General features: G+C 44.6%; 1 protein-coding gene across 5 annotated transcripts in view; it reads right to left on the reverse strand.

Annotated features, from left to right (window-relative positions):
- HNRNPAB (heterogeneous nuclear ribonucleoprotein A/B) overlaps positions 1-18,087 on the reverse strand; it is an 83,731-nt gene that overhangs the window by 18,506 nt on the left and 47,138 nt on the right. For all 5 annotated transcript variants that reach the window (XM_089657038.1, XM_089657040.1, XM_089657039.1 and 2 more), the window contains exon 6: positions 15,058-15,151. In XM_089657038.1, the coding sequence (XP_089513164.1) occupies positions 15,058-15,151 (94 nt within the window). The remainder of the gene's footprint in view (positions 1-15,057; positions 15,152-18,087) is intronic.

The following is an 18,087-nucleotide window of genomic DNA, read 5'->3' on the forward strand; positions in this document are numbered from 1 at the left end:
CAAGGAAGCAGGAGGCAGCGCTTTAGCAGGGAGCCCACACATGTCCCATAATTAGTGGCTATAGGGGCACGCACCAGAGAAGAGGAGCCACAGGCACGTGGATTGTCCCTTGTCATGTTTGCAATATCAATAAACCCCCCCCAATTTACTGCTCAGCCATTAGATTGCAAGAAATCCTCATACATAAACACCTGTTTTTTTTCTCCCTTGAGACCCACCCACCTCACACACATACAATATACATCCACACACACTATATACACAAACATAACACTTCACAATTTCAGCCAGGGTCTGCAAACAGTTAAGTTTTGGCATAGTTATTGAAAAGACTGGATCTTTAAAAGTTTTTTTGGAATGATAGTGATCATATGGAACCATGTATTATCACGTTTGGGTGATTTCTATTAGGAGTTAAAAAAAGGATTACTGATGTTTTGGGGGGTGTGAGCTCAAAAAAAAAAAAAAAAAAAAAAAAAAGGCATGGGGGATCTTGTGGAAAGTTGACAGCAAGATGAATGCAGCATGTTATCAGAAAATCCTGGCAGACAAATTTGAATTCTTCTGCACAGAACCTGCACGAGACACTCAGAATTTCCAGCTCAACAATGCCCTAGGCCAGTGGTGGGCAAACTTTTTTTTTCAACTGAGCCAAATCTCGCCAAAACCACGATTGAAATTTATTTTGAGAGCCACATTTTTAAAACTGAAAATACATCCCCCATATAGTAATTCACCACCCTATAGTAATTCATCCCCCCATATTAAGTCCCCAAGTCCCCCCCGTGTCAATTCACTTACCTTTGCTCCACGCGTTCTTCTCGCCGTGTTCCCGCGCCGTTCTGGTCTTCAGGGCGGACTGTGAGAGGAGAGGAGTTTGTCACGCTGCCCCGCCTACATCCTGGCTGCCCCGCCTACATCCTGACAGCTGCAGAGTCCTGACATTTGGGGCGGCCGCCCGAGAGGGAGGGAGGGGGGTGGCCGCCCGAGAGGAGGGAGGGAGGGGGGTGGCCGCCCGAGAGGAGGGAGGGGGGGCGGGCGCCCAGCACACAGAAGAGCCGCATTTAAGTTTGTAAAGAGCCGCATGTGGCTCGCGAGCCGCGGCTTGCCAACCACTGCCCTAGGCAGAAGGCCAAGTTGACGTTCAAGTCATTAAAGCAGAAAAAAGTGAAGGTTCTGGAGTTGCAATCCCAGTCTATGGCCCTTAATATCAAGCCACTCTGGGGAGATTTCAAAATCATGCGATTCATTCAAAACAACCAAAAACTTTGCTCCTGCATCCAGAAAGTTAACTAAATCGCAGTAAAGAACTGAAATAGGCTCTATCACATGATCAGCTGTGTCCAATCACAGCTAAATCACATTGGGCAGCACAGTGGCTAAATGGTTAGCACTGCTGCCTGACAGTACTAGGGTCGTTGGTTCGAAACCCAGCCACGGCACCACCTGCCTGGAGTTTGCATGTTCTCCCTGTACCTGAGTGGGTTTCCTCCGGGTACTCCGGTTTCCTTCCACACTCCAAATACATGCTGTTAGATTAATTGGATCCTGTCTAAATTGTCCCTAGTATGTGTATGTATGAATGAGTTAGGGACCTTAGATTGTACACCCCTTAAGGGTTAGGGACTGATGCGAATGTAATATATATGTATAGCGCTGCGTAGATTGATGGCGCTATACAAGTGCCTGAAATAAATAAATAGGTAATGTTGGTTATCGTCAGTCCTCTTTTCACGCTGAGTGTGAGAAGAGGACTGCGAGCCAGTAAGCAGTATTCCTCAGAGGGGACATGTACACTGATCACCAGTTCCGATCAGTGTAGCCCCATCAGTGCCCATCAATGCCAACTATCACAGCCACCTTTCAGTGCCATGAGTGATGACTGTCAATGCCCACCACTGCCACCTATCAATGCGCATCACTGTAGCCTCATTAGCACACATCAGGGAAGGAGAAAAATTACTTGTACAAAATTTTATAACTTTTTACTTCAAAATTCAGTTTAGTTTGTCTAGCAAAAGATAAAAAGAAAAACCAGTGCTGATTAAATACCACCAAAAGAAAGCTCGGTCTCAAGAAAAAAAAAAAAAAAAAATTATAATTTTGTTTGGGTGCATGACTGTGCAATTGGCAAAGTGCAACAGACTTTAAAAACTTGAAAATTGGTCTGGGCAGGAAGAGGGTAAAAGTGCCCAGTAGGCAAGTGGCTAAACAGTGTTTTTTTGTGTGCAACAATGCACAGCTATCCACTCCAGTGGGGAAAATAATTCCTTCCTGACCCCTCAGGAGGCATATTCTCCCTAGATCAACTACTCCAAGAGGGGCTTAGTGTTTTGTCTGTAGAAGCAATCTTATCCTATATCCATTCATATTCATTGCAAAGCCAGTCACTGACTACGCAAGGCCTGGACCTGGCTGGTGCTCTACCCAGGCTGGGCGGCTAGCTGGGACCCGCTGGCTTAGGCTATCACACGGAGGGGAGATCTGGGCCGGCTGGCCCTCCGCATCAAATCTGAGGCCTACTGCGGCCTGGAGAGGCCTACACGAAGCATGGACCTGGCCTACTCTACATCCAAGCACAGCTGGAGATCAGGTTAGGTGAGCTGCTACTGGGGGGCTTGGCCATCACCAGCTACCCCTGTATCCTGAGCCCAGATTCCTGTTGGGGCCTTTGCTCCATGGAGCCTGCGTACTTCCCCTGGGGGAGAAGTGATCTGATCCAGAGGTTCTGTGGGGCAACCTGCACCTATTTCCCCCCCCCCTCCAAGCCTAGTTGTGATAATCTTTTCTACAATTTCATGGTTCTTGTGAGAAACATGGACAGACCTGTATTGAGTATCCCTGAGTAATACCCCTGTTGGAGGATGCATGCGCAAGGGAAGAATTGATGGCCTCTTGATCCCCGTCCGGCGCCACCGGAACTTTTACCACGGCATATCAGGCTTCCAATCCCCACGCCCTAGTATATGGAGATCACAGGTGACTGCGGAACACCTGGTCTACGCCCGAAGATGCACTGCACCCCACGCAATAAACCCAAATACCGGGCCCAACACAGACTCCCCTCCCTGACGCCCCAACATTATGGTGCCAAGCCCTCCTGAGCCCGATGACCACACGGCTTAAAGGGGATCCGGAATTGCATGAAGATAGTCAGCGCCAGTTCCCCTGTTTTAACTAGCTCTCTGGAGCACAACCCTGAAGCTTTATTACACAAAATGGAGCTATTGTTCGGGAAGAGATCACAACTGCCTCTCGTAAGCTATCCTCTGATCTGGTAAAAGGTTTAAGGAACTGGGCTATCAGGCTCATCAATTAGAACAGCGTATGGACCTGCCGACTACATTTTTGGAGGGTCATGAGCAGGAAGTAGAAGATTTACACGCAGAGCTGGACACCCTGAAAGATAAATTGGAAGATATGGAGAACAGGGCCCGCAGAGAATCTCCGTATTTGCGGCGTGCCTGAAGTGGTAACTGATCTACAGGGTACTGCCCTTTTTCCAGGAACTGGCTCCTGAGATCCCCCTTGACAGTCTGTGGGTTTGGGGGCTAGAGCTCTGTGGATACGATCAAATTCCAGAGGGCCCCCCAAGGGACATTATTAAGTTCCACTATTACCGCACTAAAGAACGCCTCTTGCAAGCAGCTTGAAATCAACCAACTTTGGAATTGCAGGGAAACTCCCTCCAGCTGTTTGCTGATCTGCCTCCAGTTACAATAGCAAAAACGCAGCACCCCGAGACCCTACCTACAAATTCTACAGTCTGCTGATATCAATTATAGATGGGGGTTTCCATTTAAGCGCTCCTCCTCCTACCAGGGCCGACAGTTCCAGGCCTCCTCTCCAGCAGATCTTAGTCACTTTCAGGAACTGAAATTTGACTTGCCATTATCTCAGGCTGAGGAGGCCTCTATTCCTGCACGTTTTCAGGGATCAATCTTCATGCAAGTCACCTCGTTTGAGTCAAAGCATTTCTCAAGCTCTCCAAACCCTTCAGGCTCAGCGATGTCAGGAAGTCTCTGGTACTTGAGAATATGTATCCTGCTGAATATTCAACTTTTTTCTTCTATTTTGGAAGTTCGGGTGATATTGCCCTTGAGCACTGTTATTTTCCAGCTTCTGTGTGGTTATGGGATTACCTCTTTTAAAGGGGCCTAGGCCCCAGCGGCTATGTTTTGCCTAGGTTGTCCTCACATCTTTCGGTTGACGGGCGACACCAGAGGCAGACGTTCTGCCATGGGCGTGACCCTGCTTATTGGGCTAGACCCGTGAGCGGTCTCGTGCATGTGGATCTCCGGAGTCTTTAAATCAGCCTCTGTGTTGCTCGCCAACTGCAGTTCATAAAGCCAGAGTCACCAATTGAGGATTACTAGGTAGTGGAATATCTTAGCCTATGTTTGCCAAATAACTTCTTACTTTAGTAAAGCAGAGTAGTTCTGGTGAACTATTGCATCCCCCTTCGAGCTGGTGAGTGGACTGAACCATTGTCTTATCTGTTGCCCAGCCTACATGTGGGTTTATCCCCCACAACTGATTGACAATAAGATCAGCACTAAACACGTAACAAATTTATATTGCTTGTATACGTGATTGTTTTATGTCTTCGTTGCTTTTCCTGGTTTGTGGTCGTGTACTTTGTGTTTTGACTTTTTTTTCAGGGCTCCTGGGGATCGTGAGGAAGGCTATCCTCTTTTTGGTTGCCAGATCATTAAATTGGTTGTCCCTGAAAGTTTAGGGTATGAACTCCCCTCAAAAGAGAAAATATTTAAGTTCCTGCGGGCTCGGCACGTGGATATTGCCTGCCTACAGGAAACACTTTTCTGCTACTTCTAGCCCAAAGTATTTCAATGCTAGCTACCCTCAGGACTCCCCTCTTTTGTAGGGCCAGTTGCCTGAAATACCCAATTACTTTTCATAAGAAAACCCCATTTGTTTTTGTGAAGCGTATTGCGGACCCAAATGGTAGGTATCTAATTACAGGGGTACAATTCAGGACGTAGATGTCACACTTTTGACTTATGCTCCCAACGTTAATCCTGGGCCTAGCTTATTGCATGTCTGCTACCTTCTGGCTGTTCACCAACGAGGCACTCTCCTGGTAGCAGGGAACTCTAATTTAGTCCTGAATCCTGCTCTTGACAAGTAACCCCCAGAGGACTAACCCCTTCCCTGCAGCCAAATCTTTTGCTCAAAACCTTACAGACGCATGATTTGGTAGACTTATGGCGCAAGCTCCACCGGGGGGGGGGGGGGGGGGGGGGGGGGGGGAAGACTACACTTATTACGCACAGCCTCATCACTCCAGAATTGAATCATGCTTTAGTCTTAAGAAAACATCTTCCTCTTGTGCACTTCATTTCTATTCTTACTGTGCCAGGATCTGATCGTGACCCCATTTTGGTGGTCTGTCAATCCCTCCTTTGCAAGCCTCCCTATTCCTCTTGGAGTATAAAGGATTCCTTGCTGTCACTAAGGGAAGTTCAGGCGGATCTCCTGCTCAAAATTGGTGGAATATTTTCAACTCCATTCAGGTTCTGTCTCTTTATCGGTGACATTGTGGGAAGCATACAAGGCAGTCCTTCGGGGTCATTATCCGAATGGCCTCAAGGTGCAAACGGGAGAGACAGCACAAAGTGTCAGTCTGAAACACAATTAGCTTCTGTGTCATCTCAATTTAAACAATCTTCGACTCTCTCCAACCGAAGGCTGTTGGACCAGGCCTTCCTGGAATTGGATCTTTGCTTAACGGATGAGGCTGAACGCTCCTTACGCTGGACATACCAGAAGTGGTACAGTAAAGCAAATAAACCGGACTATACTAGCACGCAGGTTGCATTCTTTTACACACAATCCAAAATCGATTTCTTTGCGTACTCGACATAATGTCCTAGCAAGTAATCCTGCAAAAGGCGTTGGAGGAGTTTCGGTTCCGCCTTGCTAAACTTTACACAGACCCTACTTGGGCAGAATCCCATGCCATCTCCGATTTTTTCGATAGATTTGATGGACCGTGATATTCAAAGACAGAGTTTGGGTCAGGGTAGGCAAACAGTGGAAGTCTTGCGCTGTATCGCTGATTAGAAGTCTAGCAAACGTCCGGGACCTGAAGGTTACACGGCCTTGTACTATTAAAAAAAAAAAAAAAAAAAAAAAAAACTGGCTGATGTTCTGGCCCCTCACCTCGCAGCCATGTTTAATGGGGTGAAGAGGGCAGTCAGCAAATCAGGGGAAAAAGGAAAACGTGGTCCTGATCCCAAAACCAGATCGGGACCATTCCTCTTTGGTGAATTATAGACCAATCTCTTATCAATGTCAATATGAAAATCCTTACAAAAATTTTAGCTACCAGTTTGAACGCTTTCCTTTCTCGTCTGATCAAAAAAGTCCAGGTGGGCTTTGTCCCCCATAGACAAGCAGGAGACGCAATCAGATGAATTTTACAGTTACAACACCAGGCTCATACGTGCAAAATTGAAACTATGCTCTTATCTCTAGATGTAAATATGGCCTTCGACACCTCATCCTGGCCTTACCTCATGTCGGTCCTTCACCATTTTGGCTTTGGTCCCTCTTTCTTGCGTTGGATTTAGTCGCTATATACGTGTCCCCAAGCAAAACTCAAATACTATGGATTGGAGTCCGACATTTCCGATTGGTAGAGGAACTAGGCAGGGCTGCCCGCTATCTTCCATATTATTTATCTGGGCTTTGGAACCCCTGGCAGAGCCTATCTGTATGCATCCTGATATTAAAGGGCTGGATGTAGCCAGCTCCCAGCATAAACTGTTTGCGGAGGACATACTGTGTTACTAACGCGGGGGTTACTCAGCCCAACTTATTGGTAGTTCTGGACTCCTTCGCTGCTCTTTCAAATCTCTATGTCAACCCCGCTAAATCCAAAGCTATGTCTATCACCCTCTCCCCCACGCAGCTGGTAACTCTGAAGCAATAGTTTTCTTTTCAATGGCTTTCGGTCTTACCATACTTGGGGATTAAGATCACACTATCTTACGAAGGACTATATCAGCCCAAGTTCCCCAGTCTTTAAAAAGGACCTGACGGAAATGTTGTCTTCCTGGGCTCATCTCCCGCTTTCATGGTTCGGAAGAATGCAATCCGCCTGACTTATCTCCCAAAATTACTATGTTTTTCGGGTTTTACTGATCTCTGTCCCTTTGCATATCTTGCACATTCACCAACTGAAGCTTCTCTTGTCTGGGGCTCCTCCGCCCTAGAATTAAAGAATTTTATTTGCCAGTAGGGGCGAGGATGGATTGTCTGTCCTGAATCTTCATGCATACAGTTTAGCGGCAAACATAACCCCACTAGCCCATCTTCACACTTCTCACAATATTCCCTTATGGGCCACAGTGGATATGATTGACTCCCATCCGACGTCACTTTCTTTGCCGTGGCTCCCTTGTCTACTCAGCTATCATTTCTTATCGGGCTCCCTCAGTTCGCTCCTATCAGCAGTGGCAATCGGAACAGATGAGGACTGGTGGATCATGACTCAGCCAGCCAGTCTAAATGCTCGAGGAACGTTATCCTAGAAAACGCCTACAAGGTCCTTTATAGGATGGTATTATACGCCTGCCCGATCGGCTCGCTTTATTCCATCATATTCTCCAACTTGCTTTCAGGGTTGTCAACAAATAGGCACCATGGCCCAGATTTGATGGACTTGCCCCAAGGTATGCAGACTACGGATTAGGGTCTATGCTACACACAGATTAAGCATAACCCATATGAGGCACTATTTAAACCACTAGTGGGCCTGCTCCGTCCTGAACGGTAGTTAGCATCGCATCTAGTTATGGCTACCAAATTATTATTATACAGTATTTATAAAGCGCCAATAGTTCGCTTTGAAGCCCCTCTTAGCTTTGAAGCCGTTAAGAATCAAATGAACTTTATAATGGTTAATGAGAAGCTAATGGCTATGCTGCTCGACACCCACACTAAGCTTCTACAGATCTGGCGTCCTTTGATTGATGTGGCTCAACAGTCTATTTGATTTGATCAGTCCCTTCTTTCGATATAAGATTCTCCTGGTGCGTTCCACTGGAGCCCTTTCTTTGCCTTTAATATTCTTACTTTCTTTTTTTGTCAGTTTTTAATCTTATATGCACTGATTGAGCTACCCCTAGAGAACTGTGTCTGCAATGTTTATATATCTGTTGGACTTTCTTGGAAGTTCTAGGTGTAGAGTTCGGATATGCCGCCAGCGAGATTTTATGCACAATTTTTCCAGTCATCTGTATGCAACTTTAGTGACTATCCTTGGTAACCAATGAACTGATGGGCAAAGACTAAGGATAGTCGGTAACCAATGAACTGATGGGCAAAGACTGACTGACTATCCTTAGTCTGCCCATCAGTTCATTGGTTACCATTTGCTGCCAATATAAAATTCTATTAGGGCTCTATTCTATTCCTTTCGAGATGGTGTTTTTATACTCTGTCAATGAAGGGCGTCACAAATGCACTAAAATTAACAGAAATGTACACCTTACTTTGTGTTAATGAGCTTGTCTGACTGTTCCTATGTTGTTGCGTAGTCTATAATAAAATCCATTGTAAAGAAAAAACCCCACATTCTCAAAATTTGTTCTGCCAAGAGCAAAGGCTTTAACCCCTTTACGCTGGATCGTCCCAGCGTGAAGAAGAGTTCCTGCGCCAGGAGGTGGGTGGGACGGGGGGCGTGGCTTAGAGTCATGTGGCCACTGACGTCACAGCCGGTCACATCAAGAAAGGCCCCGATCGAAAGAGCGGACCGGGACCTTTCCAGGAGTACCTCATGTGTGCTGTGAGCGTGCGCGCTCTCAGCACGTATGTTTTGTTACATGAACGCAAGGCCCAGACCAAGGAAGGCTGCGCATTTGCGTGTGGCCGGCGTGAAGGGGTTAATCTAGTGTGCATGGAATCTAAATGTAAAAAAGCCTCTATGTTGAGATTAAATCTTTTCCTCGAGATGTAAAGAGTGTCCCCTCATCCTCTGGTGACCTTAAAGTGATTAACTCTAGCACCAAGTTTACTATATGGACCACTTATTTATACAAGTTGGTCATATCCCAGCTTAATCTCCTCTGCTAAAGAACACAAAACCAGTTTAGCTAATCTTTTGCCGATTACTTGCAATGCTAGCAAGTATCAGCAAAAGCAATCAGCTTCAGTTGAGCTTTAAAATTGGAGCAGCTGTGCATGACAACTCATTTAAATTTTTTCAAACATTTCCTCAATGTACTTTGACTTCGATGGGAATTGTGACTTGCCCATCAAGTACAGAACCCTGGAACAAACAGAACACACACACGAAGGGTCAACAGGTGACCCAGATGACAGCACTTGCGGCAGAGGCCTGAACAGTCCCCTGTTAAAAGCTCTGAAGTTAAAAAAAAAAAAAAAAAACAAAAAAAAAAAAAAAACCCACACGACCAGGGGACAGCCTTGCAAACATGCAAAAACAGATTGTTTATTGGCCCTTTTAGCATAACCTACAGATCTTGTGGAGGGGGCCTCAGTAGGAAGAACTGGTTCCTGAGGGTGTAAACCCTGGAATACGCAGCATGAGCCACATGGCAATGTAATAAAGGCAAGATGTCCCTTTTTGGACATTCTGTAGGAAGATGTTGCAGCTAGAAGACCTCAACTGCTCAGATTAAGATCAGGCCCTGAAGTGAACACCTCTTGGTATGTTTTGGAGAAGGAAATCAGGAAGGTCAGTATCCTCACTGAGAAAGACCATCTTTGGAGGGTCTGGGTCTCATGACCATCTTTGTCTTCAAGAGAATCCTCCTTGCAGGAAAGCCACACAAACCATGCCTGAAAGTAGGGGCCATATTACGTTTTAGACCTATCAGTGGGATATCCTGAAAATTGGTTTAAAAAGGGAGGTTTGTGATTGACCTCCTGTGTCTCCATGTTATGTTATCTCTATCTGGTGCTTTCAGTTAGAGTTGGGGATTAATGTGAACTTGTATAAGGGCCAGTTCACACCAGCATGCCAGTGCTTTTTTTCCTGGAACTGAAAAAGTACAATATGCTGCCCTTTCCTGCACAGAACTATACTAGAACACCGTAAAAAAAGCACAGCGATTTGCATTGATGGGCACTGATGAGGAGGTACTGGTAGGTGGCACTGATGGGCATTGACAGGCATCACTAATGGGCACTGAAAGGCAGCTCAGGTGGGCACCAATATGTGGCATTGATGTGCACTGGTAGGCACCAATATGTGGCACTGATGGGCAATGACAAGTGGCATGGATGAGCACTGATGGACACTGAAAGGTGGTAGTGCTGGGGCTACACAGTGCATCAGTGTACATATCCCCTCTGAGGGATGCCGATTACCGGCTCTCCCCTCGAGCTGTCAGCCTGACCGCATGTAAATAGGAAAATGCCGGTTATCGGCATTTCTCTCCTCACGAGCTGTCAGCTGTGATTGGACACAGCTGATCACATGACCGAGCTGACATTTTCGGCTCTTTCCGTTGATCCGCTGTGTCCGAGGGGCACAGCGCACCGCCAATCGCTGAGCACGAGTGGTTAGAATGGGAGGACGTCATGTCATGTCCTCGCAGAACAGAACTGCCTTGTGCCCGTCATTGTACTATATGGCGGGCGGGAGGAGGTTAAATACAACAGCCAGTGTGTGCAAAAAGCAGCCAGACTGCCATATTGCATTGGATTTTACTGAAAAATTACAGCAGCTGAAGATTGAAAATGAAAGTTATTCTGTGAATGTGACCTGATTGGTTCCCCATATTCATATCCCTGGAATGTGTGGCATCACTTGGGGAGTATATGACAAGTTTATAATTGAACGCAGCCAGAGGAAAACCGTGCAACAGTGGCTGAATTTTTTTTTTTTCCCCACACGGATTTTATCCTGACTAACTGATCTGTAATAGACTAAACAGCTGGAACTTTAACCAATAAGAACATGTACAGTCAGGTCCATAAATATTGGGACATCTACACAATTCTAATATTTTTGGCTCTATACACCACCACAATGTATTTGAAATGAAATTAACAAGATGTGCTTTAACTGCAGACTGTCAGCTTTAATTTGAGGGTATTTAAATCCAAATAAGGTGAACGGTGTAGGAATTACAACAGTTTGCATATGTGCCTCCCACTTGTTAAGGGATCAAAAGTAAATGGGACAATTGCTTCTCAGCTGTTCCATGGCCAGATGTGTGTCATTCCCTCATTATCCCAATTACAATGAGCAGATAAAAGGTCCAGAGTTCATTTCAAGTGTGCTATTTGTATTTGGAATCTGTGCTGTCAACTCTCAAGATGAGATCCAAAGAGCTGTTACTATCAGTGAAGCAAGCCATCTTTAGGCTGAAAAACACAAAACAAACCCATCAGAGAGATAGCAAAAACATTAGGCTTGGCCAAAACAACTGTTTAGAACATTCTTAGAAAGAAGGAACGCACCGGTGAGCTCAGCAACACCAAAAGACCCGGAAGACCACGGAAAACAACTGTGGTGGATGACCGAAGAACGCTTTCCTGGTAAAGAAAAACACCCTTCACAACAGTTGGCCAGATCAAGAACACTCTCCAGGAGGTAGGTGTATGTGTGTCAAAGTCAACAATCAAGAGAATACTTCACCAGAGTGAATACAGAGGGTTCACTACAAGATGTAAACCATTGGTGAGCCTCAAAAAAACAGGAAGGCCAGATTAGAGTTTCCCAAACATCTAAAAAAGCCTTCACAGTTCTGGAACACCATCCTATGGACAGATGAGACCAAGATCAACTTGTACCAGAGTGATGGGAAGAGAAGAGTACGGAGAAGGAAAGGAACTGCTCATGATCCTAAGCATACCACCTCATCAGTGAAGCATGGTGGTGGTAGTGTCATGGCGTGGGCATGTATGGCTGCCAATGGAACTGGTTCTCTTGTATTTATTGATGATGTGACTGCTGACAAAAGCAGCAGGATGAATTCTGAAGTGTTTCAGGCAATATTATCTGCTCATATTTAGCCATATGCTTCAGAACTCATTGGACGCTGCTTCACAGTGCAGAGGGACAATGACCCAAAGCATACTGCAAAAGCAACCAAAGAGTTTAAGGGAAAGAAGTGGAATGTTATGCAATGGCCTAGTCAATCACCTGACCTGAATCCGATTGAGCATGCATTTCACTTGCTGAAGACAAAACTGAAGGGAAAATGCCCCAAGAACAAGCAGGAACTGAAGATAGTTGCAGTAGAGGCCTGGCAGAGCATCACCAGGGATGAAACCCAGCGTCTGGAACGCATAGACATCAGACTTCAGGCTGTAATTGACTGCAAAGGATTTGCAACCAAGTATTAAAAAGTGAAAGCTTGATTTATGATTATTATTCTGTCCCATTACTTTTGGTCCCTTAACAAGTGGGAGGCACATATACAAACTGTTGTAATTCCTACACTGTTCACCTGATTTGGATGTAAATACCCTCAAATTAAAGCTGACAGTCTGCAGTTAAAGCACATCTTGTTTATTTCATTTCAAATCCATTGTGGTGGTGTATAGAGCCAAAAATGTTAGAATTGTGTTGATGTCCCAATATTTATGGACCTGACTGTAGCTCAGCCATCAAAATGTTTAAAGGAACAGTATTGTCTTTTGGATGCTGGAATACAGGGGTGTGGCTGAGGAATTAGCAAAAAAGGTAAAGTATCCTGTGACCTGAATTCTTGGCACCAAGAGTCTTCAGAAAAAGTGCTTACTGCACTTCTGGTCCTTCTCAGACATCAGAGCAGATCAAGAAGGACTAACTTTCAGTTGTCACCCTGCCGAACGCCAGTGCTTTGCTGTGGAAGACAAACTGGGGAGGCAGGGAGACTAGTGTCAGAAATTCCCTTGATCTGAGGGAAAACTAGCAGATCTTGGGACAATGCAAAAATAGGGGACACGCAGGTATCCATTCAGGCCCAAAATCGGGCAAGTGTATTCAGTTTTGGGACCGAGTAAACCCTTTCAAAACGCTCCTGCTGCTAGGTGTCATTAAACATTACACATCACAGCATCACTAGGTAAGCTCATAATAGAAAAACCTCTCCAAGGCACAGCTTCTCTGTGCCCTGTCTCGGCCACTGCCACGTGAGTGTACACTCACAAAATGGATGTGGATGGAGCTGCAATAACCCAGGTCAGACTGATGTCCCAGGATTGTCTCTAAAAGCAGGCAGCCAGAAGGGACAAAACCTTACTTGTCATGGTGAACCCAAACAGGGGTCTTCAGGATCTGTGTGCTATGTCTCTGAATCATGTGCCAAGGATCCAGTGTCTGAAGTAAACAAAGGCTGGCCCCGCTGTTGCAGGGTCCTGTTCTCTCAAGGGTCACCAATACTGCTTGAACCCTGAGACTTCTAGAACTTGATAAGACATAAGAAAGTTAAATGGTTTAGAAAACTTCTCCATAAATAACATGTCCATCATTTTAAGACACTAGCAAAAAACTGCAGGCCCACAGAGAGCAGGCCCACAGAGGGTTATAGGAGAGTGCAACAAGGGCGCTCAGCAAAGCTCTTGCCAGCATCCAATCACGTGAAGGTAGCAGCAGCTGCTACATATATATCTTTCTGTACAGTACAAGAGGTTTGTTCTAGGATTTAGATTTAATATTGTTACATACATTAACCAAGAATAGTCTAACATGCACAACTACGTTGATGTAAAATGTTAGAGAGCTTGAAAAATCAATATTTACATGAAAAAAAAAAAAAAAAAAAAAAAAAAAAAGTGTAACTACATCTGTCTGTAGCATACAAAAGGCTATGGGTCAGAAGAGCAGAGCTTATTTTCTTGAAGAAACAATAGTGATGAAGAAAAAAAAAACCAAAAAAAAACATTAATGAAGCTTACACAGAACATGTCTCCTAATCATTCATGTTAACAATGGGTTGACCCAAAAGAAAAAAATTCTCTGCAGTACAGAAATGGCTACAGGAATATAACCCACACAGCACTAGGAGTATCCCTGAAACAGTAAATATACAAGATAATGTATTCAAAACAAAATCTGACCATAGAGATTAAATTGTAAACTGCCCACCGCATCGTCCACCTCCCTCCCTTCTTCCCACAGCTTGCATAATCCCAAGGCTTCCTGGGGGTCATTAGGCCTGTAACCCATTTTGGGAAGGTCCCCCCAGCTGAAAGGGGTGTCAGCTAAGACCAGACACTTAAACAGCAGTCATTCTTATTACCAGTTTTCTAACATCCATGTAGCACTAGTTTAGGTGTGCAGGGGCAGTGTTTGATTATGGCTGAAATTTGATGGAACGGCATCATTGCTGGAGTTCTCATCACATGCATTTCCAAGCTAGGGAACTGAAAATGGCAGATGTGCATGAAGGATGTCTGCACAACCCACCTGCCCCATTTGAACAGAACATTGCAGTGTTTCACTCTGATCTTGCACAGAGGACAGCCTGCACTGCACCAAGCACCAAGGAGCATGAGGGAATGTGTCACATTTCACCACAGAAGCACGCTAATGCCTGCAGCAGGGCCAGAAGGCCCAGTCTTCACCCCTTATAGTTCCCCCTTAGGTTACCATTGTCATTGACCTGCACAGCACCTTAACAATGTAACTGGATACAGTTACCCAGTCTCAGGTGACTGATCTGGATAAAGTCTTTCCCCAGGAAAGTAGGCAATTAAGCAGGGAACTAAAAACCACTAAAACTATCTTCAGAGAAATCTGTAAGCACACTAGCTATAAACCAGAGGCTTAGCTGAGCTGGAAAGGGTTATTGCTTGGGGAAGAATACACATTGGTTGGCCAGTGCCAATTCACCTGAAGGTAGCAGCATAATTAAAGTAGTCATGAATAAGAAGAAATAGAAAGGGTTCAAACCAATGCTTGCTATAGCAGCACATACTGCTAGATTCAGTAAGAATGTGTGTGAAATATCTCCAATGGGGGCATGGACCACTATAAAAACACAAGTACTCGCCAATTAAAGTTTTGTCTGGTGCTGGCCAATAAATTCAGTGCGGTGCTAAACCTTTATAAGCGTGTTATTTTAAAGTTACCTTTTCCGCCTCGAGCTCCTCTTCCACCAAAGCCTCCTCGACCACCATACTGCTGCTGATATACTTCTTTTGGTTGAGCTATCTTGATTTCACACTAAGAATGAAAACCAAAGTTATTTCAAGTGTTGCTATACACTACACAAAACATCTGACAAAGACCATGTGGATTTCTCCAGTACCACTCCATTATCATAAGCTTTATTTGCAAGTCACAGATCTGGGTCAAGTTTGGGGGGGGGGGGGGGGGTTGTGGGAGGTAGAAGTTACGGCTACTAGGGTTTTCCATGAAGAGAAGAATCCAAATCTGAAATAAGATTCTTTCCTTCAGTATTTAATATTACCACAAGCTAAAAGACTAAAGCACTTGAAAGTGGAAGACTTCCTGAAAAAGTGATTTACAGGAATACGGGTAAATTCCATGGTTTGTGGCATTTGTATTTTCCAGGCCAAAAAAAAAAACCACCACATGACTTAAAAAGTAGCACCAAACCCAAAAAACATTTTTCAGCTTACCAATTCTTAGATGTGGTAGCTACAATAGTTCTTTAGGCTTTGTGCCTTTATTTTCAACTGGTGATCCAGCCAGCAAGTCTGATTTTTCAACAAACATTTGACCTGCAGATGTAGCAGTTAAAAGGAAATCATTCAACACTGAGTGCTTACAATGGTCAGCTTAACGTAAAGCCTTCATCTCCCCCCCCCCCCCCCACAACACACACCTTACTCTAACAGCTTGTTAGCATATCTAAATCTGCTAGTGCATACAACACACCCTCCCCCCAACTGAACAATACTGCTCCTTCATCCAGAGTGCAGGCACCATAAGGCCAAGGATTGGTAAGCTGCATTGTTAATTTTTGGCTTTAGGTTTAAAGTTACCTTTGGTAACGTGTGTCACACATTCAGGATTGCTGTTGCACTGGCCCCCTAATCCCCATTGTAACAGGTAGCGGGGGATTTCCCGAACCCCTGCTAGCGGTCACGTTAAAAATAAAAGCGTGGCCATGCAAGGCTCCGCCCACCTGCATTATTCATGCCAAATTTTGTGAGTGGGAAATTAAAAGTATTACAAGCTTTTGCGCGGGGCGCCTTACAACTTTCAATGAACTAACCACAGATTCTTACGTCAGTGTGAAAATGTCTGCAGGAGTCGTGCATGGCACCAGCGATCCTTGATGGCTGGTGCAATGCTTAAATTAAGAAAAGAAAAAAAAAAAAACCACACGCACTTTACCAGCATTATAAATAAAATTAGTTTCTTGGAAGTTCATTACATTCATGGATACAGAACTTTGCTGATACAACTGGGTTATACTGCCTCCTACAGGATTTGGCCACCGGCAAAACAAATGTTATGTTAACCAGACTTCACATACATAGGGAAAAGCAGATCACAGGGATGGAACTTGCATCCTTTCACACCATACTGTACATAAATACATGTGCATTTGAATATATTTATGCACTAAATGTCAAATTTGAACAATGCACATCAAAAACCCCTTTTTTTATGTGCCAAAGCACTGCCGCTCCCAATGCCCGAGAAAGCGTGCATTCCACAGTGTTGTCTGTATAAACGCACATTGTTTGGTGTTTGACCCTGTCCCATGCTTTGTTTATGCCACTGGCACAAGTGAACGTGTGTATTGGCTTTTAGGTTCACTTTTATTCAAGAAAATATTAAAGAAAAAAAACACATACTACACTAAAGAAATCTGTTTCTGAATGCATGTGTTATCCCACCTATAAGAGAATCCATGAGAGTATTGACAGCTGCTTCTTTCCCTTGACGATGGTTGAGGCGTGCGATATATTCATTGATTAGGTGAATCTGGTAAGTTGCTAACCTTACCTCACGTAGTGGATCACAGGATTTTATTTTTGAAAGGATAATCTGTCACTGGTTTTGGGAACGCTGAGCACAAAGTCTGAGGAGTTATTGCATGGACTATTCATGTAACGAACATTTCTTTTGGTTGATTGTACATTATAAAAAAAAGGTCTGTTTAATGCCGAACATGTCAGACAAAAATAATGTAAAGTCTTTCCAGAGCGGCAAAGGAAAAAAAAAAAAAAAAAAAAACTGCTAGTGTCTCCAGAACACCTTGGGCCCAGGCATGGAGGGAGAACGCCATGAAATCTAGCTTGTAACCACACAACATGCTACAGACCTTTTTCACCTACAATGAGCCCAGATGGTTGCAAAGGCTGATAATGTTTCACTAACTGCTGGAGTGGGGGGTACTCAAGGGGAATGGGACTTCCGAATGTGGAGAACTTTTGGAACTGGGTGTAGGCATCTGTTTGAAGGTAGATACCTGCTGCTGGTTTGACCTGTTTTTGCCTTCTTTAGGGAAAGTACAGGTTTTTACCCACAATTTCAAAAGCTAGAATTCAAAAGGAATCAACTGATTAACTTAAACACATTTGGGAAAGACACCAAGACATCTTGCGGCAATTGACGCTAAAGGAAGTCCCAAAATACTTGCAGAATGAAGTGCTGGCAGAAGGGATTATACATTGGAGCAGCAGCTGGACTAAGGACAAAGCTGCGCTGTCACCCCAGACCAGGATTTCCCTGCAGATGTTCGATGGTACCTGGGGAATACCATAAATGTCACCAGTGCCCAATGAGGTAATCAAAGCCAATCTCCGCCCTTACACCACTATGTCAGAATACCGCTTTACAGTCAGTAATGCACAACACTCCACCAGTAGTAGTGACACAGGAGGTTGACAACTTACAGGATTCCACGGAAGCATTCACCGTTCCAAGCCCCAGGGACAGCAAGTCTAACCTTCACCTTAACATGAGCCTGCCCAAAAAAAAAAAAAGCAGCCTTCATGCATCAAACAACCCATGACCTTGCTTGCAGGATACTTTACAGGTCAAAAACTGTTGCCCACAGGGGCATTTTAATGAAGCCATGGCATGCAATTAGTCATTTATCCTGTCTCAGATGGGTTTTCTAGCTTATATGCGAGTATTCACATACACAGTACTGAGTTTGTTTTGGTCCTATAGCTTTA

Source organism: Staurois parvus, unplaced genomic scaffold (assembly GCF_062004578.1).
Source record: "Staurois parvus isolate SC_StPar_1 unplaced genomic scaffold, SC_StPar_1.0 ptg000958l, whole genome shotgun sequence".
Classification (NCBI taxonomy): domain Eukaryota; kingdom Metazoa; phylum Chordata; class Amphibia; order Anura; family Ranidae; genus Staurois; species Staurois parvus.